This window comes from Amyelois transitella, chromosome 5 (assembly GCF_032362555.1).
Source record: "Amyelois transitella isolate CPQ chromosome 5, ilAmyTran1.1, whole genome shotgun sequence".
Classification (NCBI taxonomy): domain Eukaryota; kingdom Metazoa; phylum Arthropoda; class Insecta; order Lepidoptera; family Pyralidae; genus Amyelois; species Amyelois transitella.
The window spans coordinates 12388414-12401663 of NC_083508.1; the positions used below are offsets into that span (position 1 = coordinate 12388414).

Genomic DNA, 13250 nt, shown 5'->3' on the forward strand with positions numbered 1-13250 from the left:
TATTAGGGCGACGGATCTTTTTAAATTGGTCGTCTTGAAATGGATATTGTGTCGTTGTTTCGGGCTCCTGATTGATAAATTAACAGTATTACTGATGATATATTGAAATGAATGATCTGTCTGTTATATTGTAGTGATTGTCTGGGGATATCCAGTTAGTTATTTATGACTGATTTCTGGATAAAGACTGAGAAAGTATAAGTTTTATTCTCTGCGGGATTAAATTTTTGATGATAACAGTTTTTTTAGATATGAATTCAAATATACCTAATCAACTTAATTAAGAAATAGTTTAAGATCTAATAATACGAAATAAAGGACGATCTAATAATTAAGGACGTCCTGGTAAAGGGTCAGGTCAAAAGTACCCGAAACCGCCGAGCTTGTATGAAGAGAGTTATGAATGTGGACGAAGCGAAAGAAGTATGCAGAGATCGTGGCAAGTGGAAAGAGGTAGTCTCTGCCTACCCCTCCGGGAAAGAGGCGTGATTTTATGTATGTATGTATGTAATACGAAATAGAATAACCAATGTTTCGGAAAACGTTGTTGTGGCTTGGTAGGTAATTTTACATACATACATACATACATTTAATCGCGTCTATATCCCTTGCGGGGTAGACAGTGCCAACAGTCTGGAAAAGCGTTCAGCTGTTTGGCTTGATGATAGAATTGAGATTCACACAGCGACATGTTGCTAGCCCATCGCTGCAAAAGAAGAATCCCAAGTTTATAAGCCTATCCCTTAGTCACCTTTTACGACATATGTTTTACACTTTTATAATAATTATTCTCAAGTCATTCAGTGAACAGAAAGAACCTAGATCACTATTAAAAAAATATTAATCAAAAAAATAAAATTATCGACAAACGAAAACGTCTTTAAATATTTAATTCGCATCCCTATTCTTTGAGTGTCAGTGAAAACTTTTTCATTGTACACCTGGAAGTATAAACAAAACAACTGTTTATACAGACAGACAGATAGGTATAGATTTATCAAAGCTGAAGTTGTTAGAGGCAGATGCATAATTCATTCAGGTAGGGATGTTATCAGCGGTGGGGCTCGATTATTGAACGTATCCGATAATCGCGAAGTCGTATACGCCAACGTAGCCGTTATGTGCGAAATCTCTCCACCCTGTCCGTACTGAAACACGTCAAAAGCGCTAAGATTTAACAGTACAATGTACTAGAATAGAATAGATTTATTATCAAAATTGGATACAAGTTATTACTTATTGACGTCACATCACTTAAATCTAATTATAACTACTACCGCTTCCAAAGCGCATGTGAAGAAGAAGCGGCGGAACAAACTACACTGCAGCATTTTCACCGGACGTCGATTTATGAGTAACTTAACGTACAGAAGCACATACCAATATTAAGAATTTAAATTTAATCATTCTCCTGGTATTGGTTTGAGTTAATTATTAAGGCTGATGAGTTAGATTCCCCTGCTAACAGAACGTAGAATAAGCTTCAATATCAAAAAGATATCCCTAGTGAAGAATATATCACATCTGCTCAGATTTTCATACATACATACATATGGACACGTCTATATCCCTTCCGAGGTAGACAAAGCCAACAGTCTTGAAAAGACTGAATGGCCACGTTCAGCTATTTGGCTTAATGATAGAATTGAGATTTAAATAGTGACAGGTTGCTCATCGCCTAAAAGAAGAAACCCAAGTTTTTAAGCCTATCACTTAGTCGCCTTTTACGACATCCATGAGAAAGAGATGGAGTGGTCCTATTCTTTTTTGTATTCGTGCCGGGAACCACACGGCAATATATCACATCTGCTCAGATTTTGAAGTTTCAATCATGAGATCAGTCAGCAGATGTGGTGTGCGCCGCTCACAGAGACTGATTGCTACATTGAAACAATAAAAAAGAACTCAGAGTAATTCTGAAATAGGCATACTCACTCATGGCTCGTGGTCATAGGTAGACCACGATCTCCTTAGGTAATTTCCAGGTTTTTCTGATTTGTCTAGTTCAGCAAAATTTCACAGAAAGCATTGTTTAATTTTATGAATAATAATCCAGGGAACGGTGCCGTGTGGTTCCCGGCACCATAATAAAACCAAAAAAAGGACCACTCCATCTCTTTTCCAAGAATTTCGTAAAAGGCGACTCAGGGTTAGGCTTATAAACTTGGGATTCTTCTTTTAAGCGATGGGCTAGCAAACTGTCAATATTTGAATCTAAATTCTATCAACAGAACGTGGTATATCAATCTTTTCAAGACTGTGTGCTCTGTCTACCCCGCAAGGAAAATAGACGTGATACGTATGTCTGTATAGAAAGTGGAAATCGTCATTATGATTGTGTTAGCGTAAGACAACCGAAAAAGAAGAACAATTTGTACAAAAATGTTGCTTTTCAGACTCCGATAAACTAAACCCACTCAAGAACAGTCGCTTAAAAAGCGTACGAGTATCAAGCGACGAAAATTGTTATCGGTGAATGCGGAAATCGACCCCCTGTTTGTTACTTAACGAATGGCTTATCTTCGAAGAAACATTAATTTAAGGGGCCCGTACCAACTTCAGCTGAGTTTGTAGTTTATGTAGCATCTGCATTGTTTAGCACCGCTGCGATGGAATTCACAAGTAAGGTCACGGAGGTCAAACGAAAGTAGCTAGCTCTGTGTAATTTAAATCGCAATTTAAAGATGTTGCCGTGTGGTTCCCGGCACCAATAGAAAAAGGAATAGGTGCACTCCATCACTCTCCCATGGATGTCTTAAAAGGCGACTAAGGGGTAGGCTTATAAACTTGGGATTCTTCTTTTAGGCGATGGGCTGGTGACCTGTCACTATTTGAATCTCAATTGTATCATTAAGTCAAATAGCTGAACGCGGCTTAAGAATTTAATTTCGTTGAACAATATCCAATATCATGCGACAAATAAAACGGCATCAGGAATTAAAAAATGCAATCATAGTTAGTAAAATGCAATTATAGTTTTTACATACATACATATGGTCACGTCTATATACCTTGCGGGGTAGACAGAGCCAACAGTCTTTAAAAGACTGAGTCGCCACGTTCAGCTATTGGGCTTAATGATAAAATTGAGATTCAAATAGTGACAGCTTGCTAGCCCATTGCCTGAAAAAGAATCCCAAGTTTGTAAGCCTATCCCTTAGTCGCTTTTTACGACATCCATGGGAAAGAAATGGAGTGGTCCTATTCTTTTTTGTATTGGTGCCGGGAACCAGACGGTGACAACAGTATGTTTGTATGTGTTGAAAGATCGTAGATTTTTATTTATTTATTCTTTATAACAATAGGCGGACTTATTGCTAATAGCATTATCTAACAGTCTACCATTGGGTTAAGCGGAGAACCTTTGTGTGGGTGATAATAATATTTTATACTAAAATTATAAAGCTGAAGAGTTTGTTTGTTTGAACGCGCTAATCTCAGGAACTACTGGTTCGAATTGAAAAATACTTTTTGCGTTGAATAGAACATTTATCGAGGAAGGCTTTAGGCTATATAACGTCACGCTGCAACTATAAGGAGCAAAGAAATAACGAAAAATATAAAAAAAATTCATCCTTGAGGGTTTCAATGATGCCCAAAATAACTATTCCACGCGGACGAAGCTGCGGGCACAGCTAGTGTATAATAAACATAATTACTATAAAGTACCCGAAACCGCTGAGCTTGCATGAAAAGAGTTATGAATGTGGATGAAGCGAAGGAAGTATGCAGAGATCGTGGCAAGTGGAAAGAGGTAGTCTCTGCCTACCCCTCCGGGAAAGAGGCGTGATTTTATGTATGTATGAATGTTACCATATATACTATAAACCTATACTATACAACCATTTTTATTCAATATAGACAATACGCATTAAAAATTATTAATGTTATTGATTTTTACTGGATTCGGATTAATTAAATATGCAGAATCCTACGTGCCATGTTTTTGAGCAAAGCCGTTAGCAAAACAAGGCGCCATGGAAGATTAAAAATCAATCACATTCGGTGTATATCGTTCCCGTTGAAATATTTGTAAGTGAATCTGAAACTTGAAATTGCCGTGTGGTTCCCTGCACCAATACAAAAAAGAATAGGACTTTGTGCTATACATTTGTATTTTGTGCAATGAAGTTTAAATAATTAAATATAATCATGTCTATATCCCCTGCGAGGTAGACAGAGCCAACAGTCTTGAAAAGACTGAAAGGCCAGGTCGAGCTATTTGGTTTTAAGATAGAATTGAGATTCAAACAGTGACAGGTTGCTAGCTCATCGCCTAAAACAAGAATCTCAAGTTTATAAGCCAATCCCTTAGTCGCCTTTTACGACATCCATGGGAAAGAGATGGAGTAGAACTATTCTTTTTACTATTGGTGCCGGGAACCACACGGCCCTGAAATGGGAAACACCGACTGAAATTTTTAATGATGATTTGATGATGATGAATGACTGAAACGGAAGATTTAATTATGGAATCGCGATTCAGATAGCACAATAACAGCTCACTTATAGTAAATTTCTACTCATACATCAGTAACCTTTGTCATTTATACATATATAGCTATAGAGAAATGGGCAATAACAGTTAATCTCGGAGCATGTCGCTACTCAACCCCGGAGCCCATCGCTCAAACAGCGGTCGGAATATTTCGACTTGCCCAAATTCCCGAATAAAATGCTCTGTGTCATTTTATATATATGTTTTGGTATATTTTAAGGTTATATATATATACATATCACGTCTTTATCCCTTGCGCTGAGACATACATACATACTCGTATAATCACGTCTATATCCCTTGCGGGTTAGACATGTCCCACCCGTCTTCAAAAGACTGATATGTCACGTTTAGCTATTTGGCTTAATAATAGAATTGAGATTCAAATAGTGACAGGTTGCTAGCCCGTCGCCTAAAAAGGATTCCCAAGTTTTTAAGCCCTTAGTCGCCTTTTACGACATCCATGGGAAAGAGATGGAGTGGTCCTATTCTTTTTTGTATTGGTGCCGGGAACCACACGGCACACATCAATAATGATTACTTTTAAATTGTTCAGTTCAACACACCTGTTTAATCCAGTTTACAGCGCAGTCCATTATATGACTTTAAACTTTATTCCAAAAGACCAGCATCAAAACCATAAAAGAACGATCACCGCTGAAGTGCGCCTGACGTCCGGACGTTACAGCCGGTTTATGACGTCTGACGACTGACGCCTGACGTCATAACTGCTGACAGCGGCACGTGACCTACGGCTATTTTTGTGAAATGTCCGTTTTAATTCTGGAATCGAAAATACGTTTTTGTCCAACTGCAAGAAGAGTTAACTGTAACTGACAACTACTAGTATGTAATTTATTAACTTGTATCTTACTTTTACATGCAGTATGGCGGATATTTATAGTTTAGGAAGCCTTGTCTTGATATGGGTGTCAAATTAAAGGGCAATCACAAAGAGTTTAGAAATTTACAAAAAAAATAATAATTATGAAATAACTTATATAATTTTTGTTAACATAGGTGTCGTGTGGTTCCCGACACCCGGCATCATAAAAAAAAATAGGACCGCTCCATCTCTCTCTTATAAATGAAATTAAGCTTTGAGGTTACAAGTATAAGGCGGAATTTCTGTTTTAATTAATTACTTTTTTTTTACTAAATAGGTGCATGTTTAATGACACAAAATAAACATTTATTTTCATATGCAAGTATGCTCTTGTAGCTAAATGATGTTATTTTACTAACATAAATGAAATCAAACCCTGCTAACGTTTTATCTGGAAACGGTCCGACATGATCACACATGCCAGTTATTTTAATCTTCACGATAAGATTGTGACACACATTTAAGATATAAATGTAAACAAATACATTTGATAAATGCGACATGATTTCAGAAATATATTTTTATTTAGGTACGTTTAAAAAACAAAACTTGCTCCTCGAAAACAATGGAGTTATTTGCCAGGATAAGGCAACATCCTAATTTACCTACAGAACTTATCTCCTAAAATTAACTAGATGTTTCTAAAAGATGCTCAGCCAAATCTTTTAGAGAACCCACCTGCTCAATCTTATATAGATTATATAACAATATTTTTATCCTTTTTAAAGAAGACAGAGCCAAATCATCATAAAAAGAGTCACGATTAGCTGAATGACATAATAATGAACTTCAGAGATACCTGGTTACAGCTTGCTAAACTATCAGCTAAAGGAATAATCCCATGTTAATGAGCCACTTTTATTTCTAACTAACAAATTAAAAAAATGACGTAATTAAGCGAATTTCGTTTTGTTTTTGTGTTTTGAAAAAAAAAATTTGTAAAATTTTAAATATATAAAAAGATAACAACAATGAACGCAAAATGAAAACATTGAAAGTGATTATTATATCCGCAAGTAAAGGCTGGACGTTTCCATAGGAGTGACGCCTCGGATAGAATGTTGTATAATATAAATCCGATAAGGTATTTACATCCGAAATACGCAAACACATCGCCGATGATCGATTAGATAATCGATTAAAAACTCCTCATCTATAGATTAAGGCTACCAAAATATTTTGTTTATAGTATATCATTTCAGTTCTGACTTTATTTACATTTACAAGTTAAATGGCACTACGAATGATCAATTTATATTTTCAGAAGTTTGAAATAATTACCAAAAATAAAAAATTAGAGAAAACAATATGCCTAAATAAACCAATACAATGTCTCAGTCAACGTACGATTTATCTAAAGTCTGGAGATAAACTCGAATAACATCTCAGCATCCATTATCAGATCTCGTCTAGAACAGTGCGAATTTTATCGCCATCAATTTAATCTCGTTTGCGTAACACAGTTTTCCGATAACATAGATAACAGTTACCAGTCTCGCTTCGACCATGGCCAGAGTCGCGCTGGTGGTTGGAGCAGCCAGCAATCTTGGCTACCAAGTCCTTAAAAAACTCACCGAAACATACCAAGGAAAAATCTACTTCACAACGGAAGACGAAGAAATTGGTTGCAGTATACTCAAAGCATTTCAAAGAGACGGCCTTGACATTAATTACATTCCTATGGACATAACTTATACATACAGCATAATTAAGTTAAGACATCACATTCAAGACCAAGATGAAAGAATAGATCTGCTGATAAACCACTCAGATTACGTACAGACGAAGAAGAACCTATCTCACGCGGAAAAAGTCAGACAGACTATGAGCGTAAATTTTTATGGTTACATAAATTTCGGGAAACTAGTGTATCCACTGCTGAATGATAAAGCAAGAGTTGTCAACGTGTCTGGACCGGCTGGTCTTTTGGCTACTATAGAAAATGATGAGATCAGAAACAAGATAAGTGATACTACTCTTAACGAGGACGAGTTAGTTGCATTGTTTCAAGAATATGAAGAAGCTGTTAGGAAAGGTGTTGAAAGGACCATGGGGTGGGGCAAAAATGCGCACGCCGTTAGCAAAGTCGCTTTGAACGCTGTCACATTCCTCCAACACAGAGAATGGGCTAATAAAGACGTTGTTATAAATTGTGTGAACCCTGGCAGTTTATCTAGTCGTGAGAACAGAAAGACGTCTAAGGTTTTCGAGGAGGGCGCCAAGGCAATTTTGTATTTAGCATTGGAAGCGCCCCTGTCAGTAAAGGGCAATTTCGTTTGGAGTAATTACTCGGTCATTGAGTGGAACTGTGACCCATTTGTAGAGGTGACGACTGTATAATACAAGACTTAGTGAGACATTATTTAGCGAGATGTGTTTATCATGGGCGACTGCGTCCGAATGTAAAGAGTTTAATGACGTTATTAAAATAAACGGTGTTACTCGGAGCAATTTTTAATTTGAATTAGTGAGTGAAACAAATGTTTGTTATTTTGAATTATTATTAAGAACGATTGAATAATTTTCTAGTCTAGACGTGTTTAGTGAAACAACTGTTTTATCGTGAGAATTATATTAAGTTTTGAAGTACGATCCATAATTTTATTATAATGTATCTGTTCCACGTATTTCGGGATAATTTGTGCGTATTATATGTTTAAGTATAATCAAGCCGTGTGGTTCCCGGCACCATTGACAATAAGAATAACACCACTCCATCTCTTTCCCATGGATGTCGTAAAAGGCGACTAAGGGATAGGCTTACAAACTTGGGATTCTTCTTTAAGCGATGGGCTAGCAACCTGTCACTATTTGAATCTCAATTCTATCATTAAGCCTAAAAGCTGAACGTGGCCATTCAGTCTTTTCAAGACTATTTGCTCTGTCTACCCTGCAAGGGATATAGACGTGACCATATGTATGTATGTAAGTATAATCTTTGTCGTGTGGTTCCCGGCACCTTAGAATAGGACCACTCCATATCTTCACCATGGATACCGTAAAAGACGAATATCTCGCAGGATTAAGAATTAATGGATTTTTTTTTGTTTAACGCGGGTGTAGCCGCATGCCACCTCTAGTTATTCATACGATCACACGTTCGGCGTAACGCCGGAATATTTACATAAACTGTAACAGATATGGTCCCCGGGGGCGGGTCGGATTCGAACCCCTAAACCACAGACAAGCGTATCGTGTTGCACTGACGTACACGAGAGGGCGGGGACGAATGTAAAAAGTGACGTGGGAACAAAAAGTATTTATGATATAGAAATTTGAATATTGTACTTACATACATATGAATGAATGAATTTTGTCGAGTAACTAGGACTCACATTCTCTCCTATTAACTTATTTAGAAAAAAATAATAAAACATAGGACTTGACTTTGCTTGGCTCTGTCTACCCCGCAAGGGATATAGAAGGTAACTAGGACTCACATTCTCTCCTATTAACTAGTTTAGAAAAAATAAATAAAACATAGGACTTGACTTTGCTTGACTCTGTCTACCCCGCAAGGGATATAGTCGTGACTAAATCTATTTATGTATGTAAATGCATACATTATAGTCTTTATTCCTTGCGGGGTAGACAGAGGTAACATTTTCTAAAAGTATAGTCCTGAATTATAACAGTGGTTTTCTGTTAAAGTCACACATATATCACGTCGTTGTTCTTTACGGGGTACACAGAGTCAATAGTTAGAAGACTACAAGATCACGTATTTGCATAGCTTAATGATAGAATTGTTTATTTGATAGTATCGTTGAGTTAGAATCTCGTAACAAGTCTCGAACTTACTTCGAGGCTAACTTGTAGTTTGTCCCGTATATATTTATATTTTATTTGATAGTAGACAGATAGCCCATAGTCTTAATGAGAAATCCTATGTTCCCTTCAATAATTTTTACAATATGCGTAATGAGAACCTGCTTTATGTGGTCTAGGGGTGCACTAACAGAGGATTTCCCAAAATTCCCGTGGGAATAGGAATTATGGTGGGTTTCGTTTTACGCGAGTACACCCGCGGGCGTCCTAAGGAGCGTCAATATTTAATTAGATTTGCGTAGGAAATTCGGGAAATCTATCTTGAAAAGAATAAGAATTACAAAGCACCATTAGCTGGAGTAAAAATAACTTCGTTTTGATAAATAAGCTTTAATTAACGGCCTCTGTGGCGCAGCGGTAGTGCGCTTGTCTGCGACACCGGAGGTCCCGGGTTCGAATCCCGGTCAGCGTATGATGAGAAAAGAACTTTCTCTGATTGTCCTGGGTCTTGGATGTTTATCTATATAATTTTTATTATAAATATAGTATTGTTGAGTTAGTATCTCGTAAAACAAGTCTCGAACTTGCTCTGTCTACCCCGCAAGGGACATAGACGTGATTATATCCCTTTTGCGGTAGAAAGAGCCAACAGTCTTGAAAAACTGAAAGGCCCCTTTCAGCTGTTAGGCTTAGTGATAGAATTGAGATTTAAATTGTGACAGGTTGCTAAGCTATCGCCTAAATTAAGAATCCCAAGTTTATAAGCCTTTACTTTAGTCGCTTTTATGACATCCACGGGAAAGAGATGGAGTGATCCTATTCTTTATTATATTTGTTCCGGGAACCACACAGTACTTAATAAAAATATATTATATCTACAAAAAACCTGTCAAATCATCGCTTACTTGTAACAGATATAGTAAAATGACATACTGATTAGATGCGATGATGCGATATGATAGTGATATGATAAACTATGTCCATTGTACACTCCGATAAAGTCACATGTGATATATACTATCGTAGGTATACTACAAAAAATACTACCTGATGAACGATAATTTTGATGTGAGTCTAGATTTAACTCCTTTTCTTTTTCTTATTGGTGCCGGGAACCACACGGTACATTGTAAAAGTCAATCAAGGTAAAGGCTGTTTGAGATTCATTTAGGCGATGGGCTACCAACCTGTCACTATTCGAATCTCAATTTTATCATTAAGCCAAACAGCTGAACGCGACCTTGCAGTCATTTCAAGATGGCTACCACGTAACACGTGTTCATATCATATATACATACATAAATATACATATAATCACGTCTATATCCCTTGCGGGGTAGACAGAGCCAACAGTCTTGCAAAGACTGATAATAGGCCACGTTCAGCTGTTTGGCTTTAAGATGGAATTGAGATTCAAATAGTGACAGGTTGTCATTGCCTAAAAGAAGAATCCCAAGTTTATAAGCCTACCCCTTAGTCGACTTTTACGACATCCATGGGAAAGAGATGGAGTGGTCCTATTCTTTTTCTTTTGGTTCCGGGAACCACACGGCAAATGTTCATATATTTATAAATACCAGTTCATAAAAAATCGTTAATTTTCTTAAATTCATACTCATTACAGCTAACCTGAAGCTCAATAAGCAAGTAATGTAATTTCACTAAACAATAAAGCGGTTTAGGTGGCACAAAAGTGTATAACGAAATGTCACAAACACACCAAACAATTTACACCAGCGTCGCCCAGTCACAAATGTGGTATAAAAGTTAAATCGCTTGGCGCATATATTTATAGACTAGAGGCCGCCCGCGGCTTCGTCCGCATGGAAATCCTACCAAACCCGCGGGAACTCCGGGATAAAAAGTAGCCTGTATGTTATTCTGGGTCTTCAGCTGTTTGTTTTGCGTGAAAGAGTTACAAACATCCATACTGACATCCTGACATACTAACAAAATCTTTCGCATTTATAATAGGGTTTCATTATGTTCGTTCCCGTAGGTACTCCTCTGAAACGGCTTGACCGATTCTTATTGCATTTTGTGATTATATTGAGTAGGTCTGAGAATCGATTTTTTATACCCCTTGGTGATAAGGGTTGTCCAACTTTAACATTTTTTTGCGTTCTTTGGTAGACTGCGTTAAATTTTCGTAGAAGACCTATCTCAAAAAAGGTGATACAAAAAATAAGTTCTATCTTTATACGTCAAACCTGAAGCAAAATCTATAGGTTGAAATATATTCACGTGAATAATCTTTTGTCTCAACAGAGACGATCGGCTAGAGTGAGAGAAGTATATTGCTGTGGTTTCACTAACGGCGTAAGTTTTTCTATTTAGAAGTTGGAAGGTGACAGTTTTGTTCTTATTACGTGTCACTTCAATAGATAGATTGCTACGGAATCTTTACAGGAGAAACGATGAAAAGGTCAGAGTGGTAAGGCCTGGAAGAACGTATCTTGATCAAATTAAGGACGTCCTGGTCAGGTCAAGAGTACCCGAAACCGCCGAGCTTGCATGAAAAGATTTATGAATGTGAAAGCGAAGGAAGTATGCAGAGATCGTGGCAAGTGGAAAGATGTAGTCTCTGCCTACCCCTCCGGGAAAGAGGCGTGATTTTATGTATATATGTATGTATGTTATTTATTTAGAAAATAGGTCTTCGCATGTTCTTTTTCAGTTCATTTTACATTTCAACAAAATAAATTTAAGTTATATAGGTACCTATAACACAACAAAATACAGAGATTCCACTTCTGTATACTGTGTCTAACACCGTAACTACATTACAACTAACGCTTCTTCGCACAAAGTTCAAGTGTATTTCACACAAACGCTTATTCAAAACGACGGTGCTGCATTTTATTTATTGACACTTGTTAAGTTTGGAAATTCGAGTGGATCAAAACATCATATTTGGCAACGAGTCGGGTAACTTGAGAATAGCAGTGTAGATGCACAAATAACAACATAACAGAGTGTCAAAGGAACGGTTTGCAACACTTTGTATAAACTTACACGTAAATACGGCTTTACTGAACAAAGTATATTTAGAGGAGAATTGACTTTATCCGTGTGGTTTTCGGCAGATTACAATAGAACTCCATCTCATTTCCAGTGGATGTCGTAAGAGGCGTCTAAGGGATAGGTTTACAAACTTGTGATTCTTTTTTTAGGCGATGTGCTAGCAACATGTCACTATTTGAGTCTCAATTCTATCATTTAGCCAAATAGCTATATGTGGCTTATTAGTCTTTTCAAGACTGTTGGCTCGGTCTACCCGGCAAGGGATATAGACGTGACTATATGAATGTAAGCCTTAAATTTCAGACAGTCAAATATTATAATAGTTCTTTTTTTTCACTTTTACTCACCTCACAAAACGCGATAAAATTTATAAACGCGTTTTTTCAGAAATTCAATATGCTAAGGATATTTTTCTTACAAGAAATATTTCTGTACGTAATAAAGTCACGACTTTCAATTATAAATCGCAGGATAGAACCTTAATCTTCTATCGGATGTTAATCATAGCTTTACAGTATTGAGTTTAATCTTAGAAAATCTTGTCTTTTTTTAATGCAATGATCTTTGCAGTTTTAAGTACGTTCAGTGGGTCTGAAATCTAGGAAAGTTTACTAGTTTCAATACTAACCTATGCTTTTACGGTGAGCGAAAACATCGTGAGGAAACCTGAACATTCTGAAAACTGGATGTGTAACCATGATCGAACCAATACGGGTAAGGTTTCCCTGCAAAGGTTGCGGAGGTCAGATGGGTGTCGCTTCGTATAAAAACCAGACTCACCCAATCCAGGGTCCATGGTCGAAGGCATACCCCGGGCTTCTCTACAGAGTGGTGGGGATGCAACCGGGACAAAAGCCAGGAGGAAGAAGGAGGTGGGTTAAAAATCCAGTAATCCAAAGCGTTACAAGAGAGCACTGTCCGCGTAAATCTTAAAATTCCCGCAAAAATTATATGATACTTTTCAAGCAAGCGGAGCTATGATCAAAAACTAAACACTAGTTTTTGATCATCACTCCGCTTATACCAAACAGAGACAAATATATATCAGTTATATCTATCAGTTACGCAAAGCGA

General features: G+C 37.1%; 2 protein-coding genes across 3 annotated transcripts in view; one reads left to right on the plus strand and one right to left on the minus strand.

Annotated features, from left to right (window-relative positions):
* Positions 1-13250, minus strand: part of LOC106142273 (disintegrin and metalloproteinase domain-containing protein 22) — a 421117-nt gene that overhangs the window by 376656 nt on the left and 31211 nt on the right. The gene's annotated exons all lie outside the window — the stretch shown is intronic.
* Positions 6883-7973, plus strand: LOC106130121 (uncharacterized). Its single transcript, XM_013328890.2, has one exon. The coding sequence runs from the start codon at positions 6891-6893 to the stop codon at positions 7722-7724; it is 834 nt and encodes a 277-aa protein (XP_013184344.1). The 5' UTR covers positions 6883-6890; the 3' UTR covers positions 7725-7973.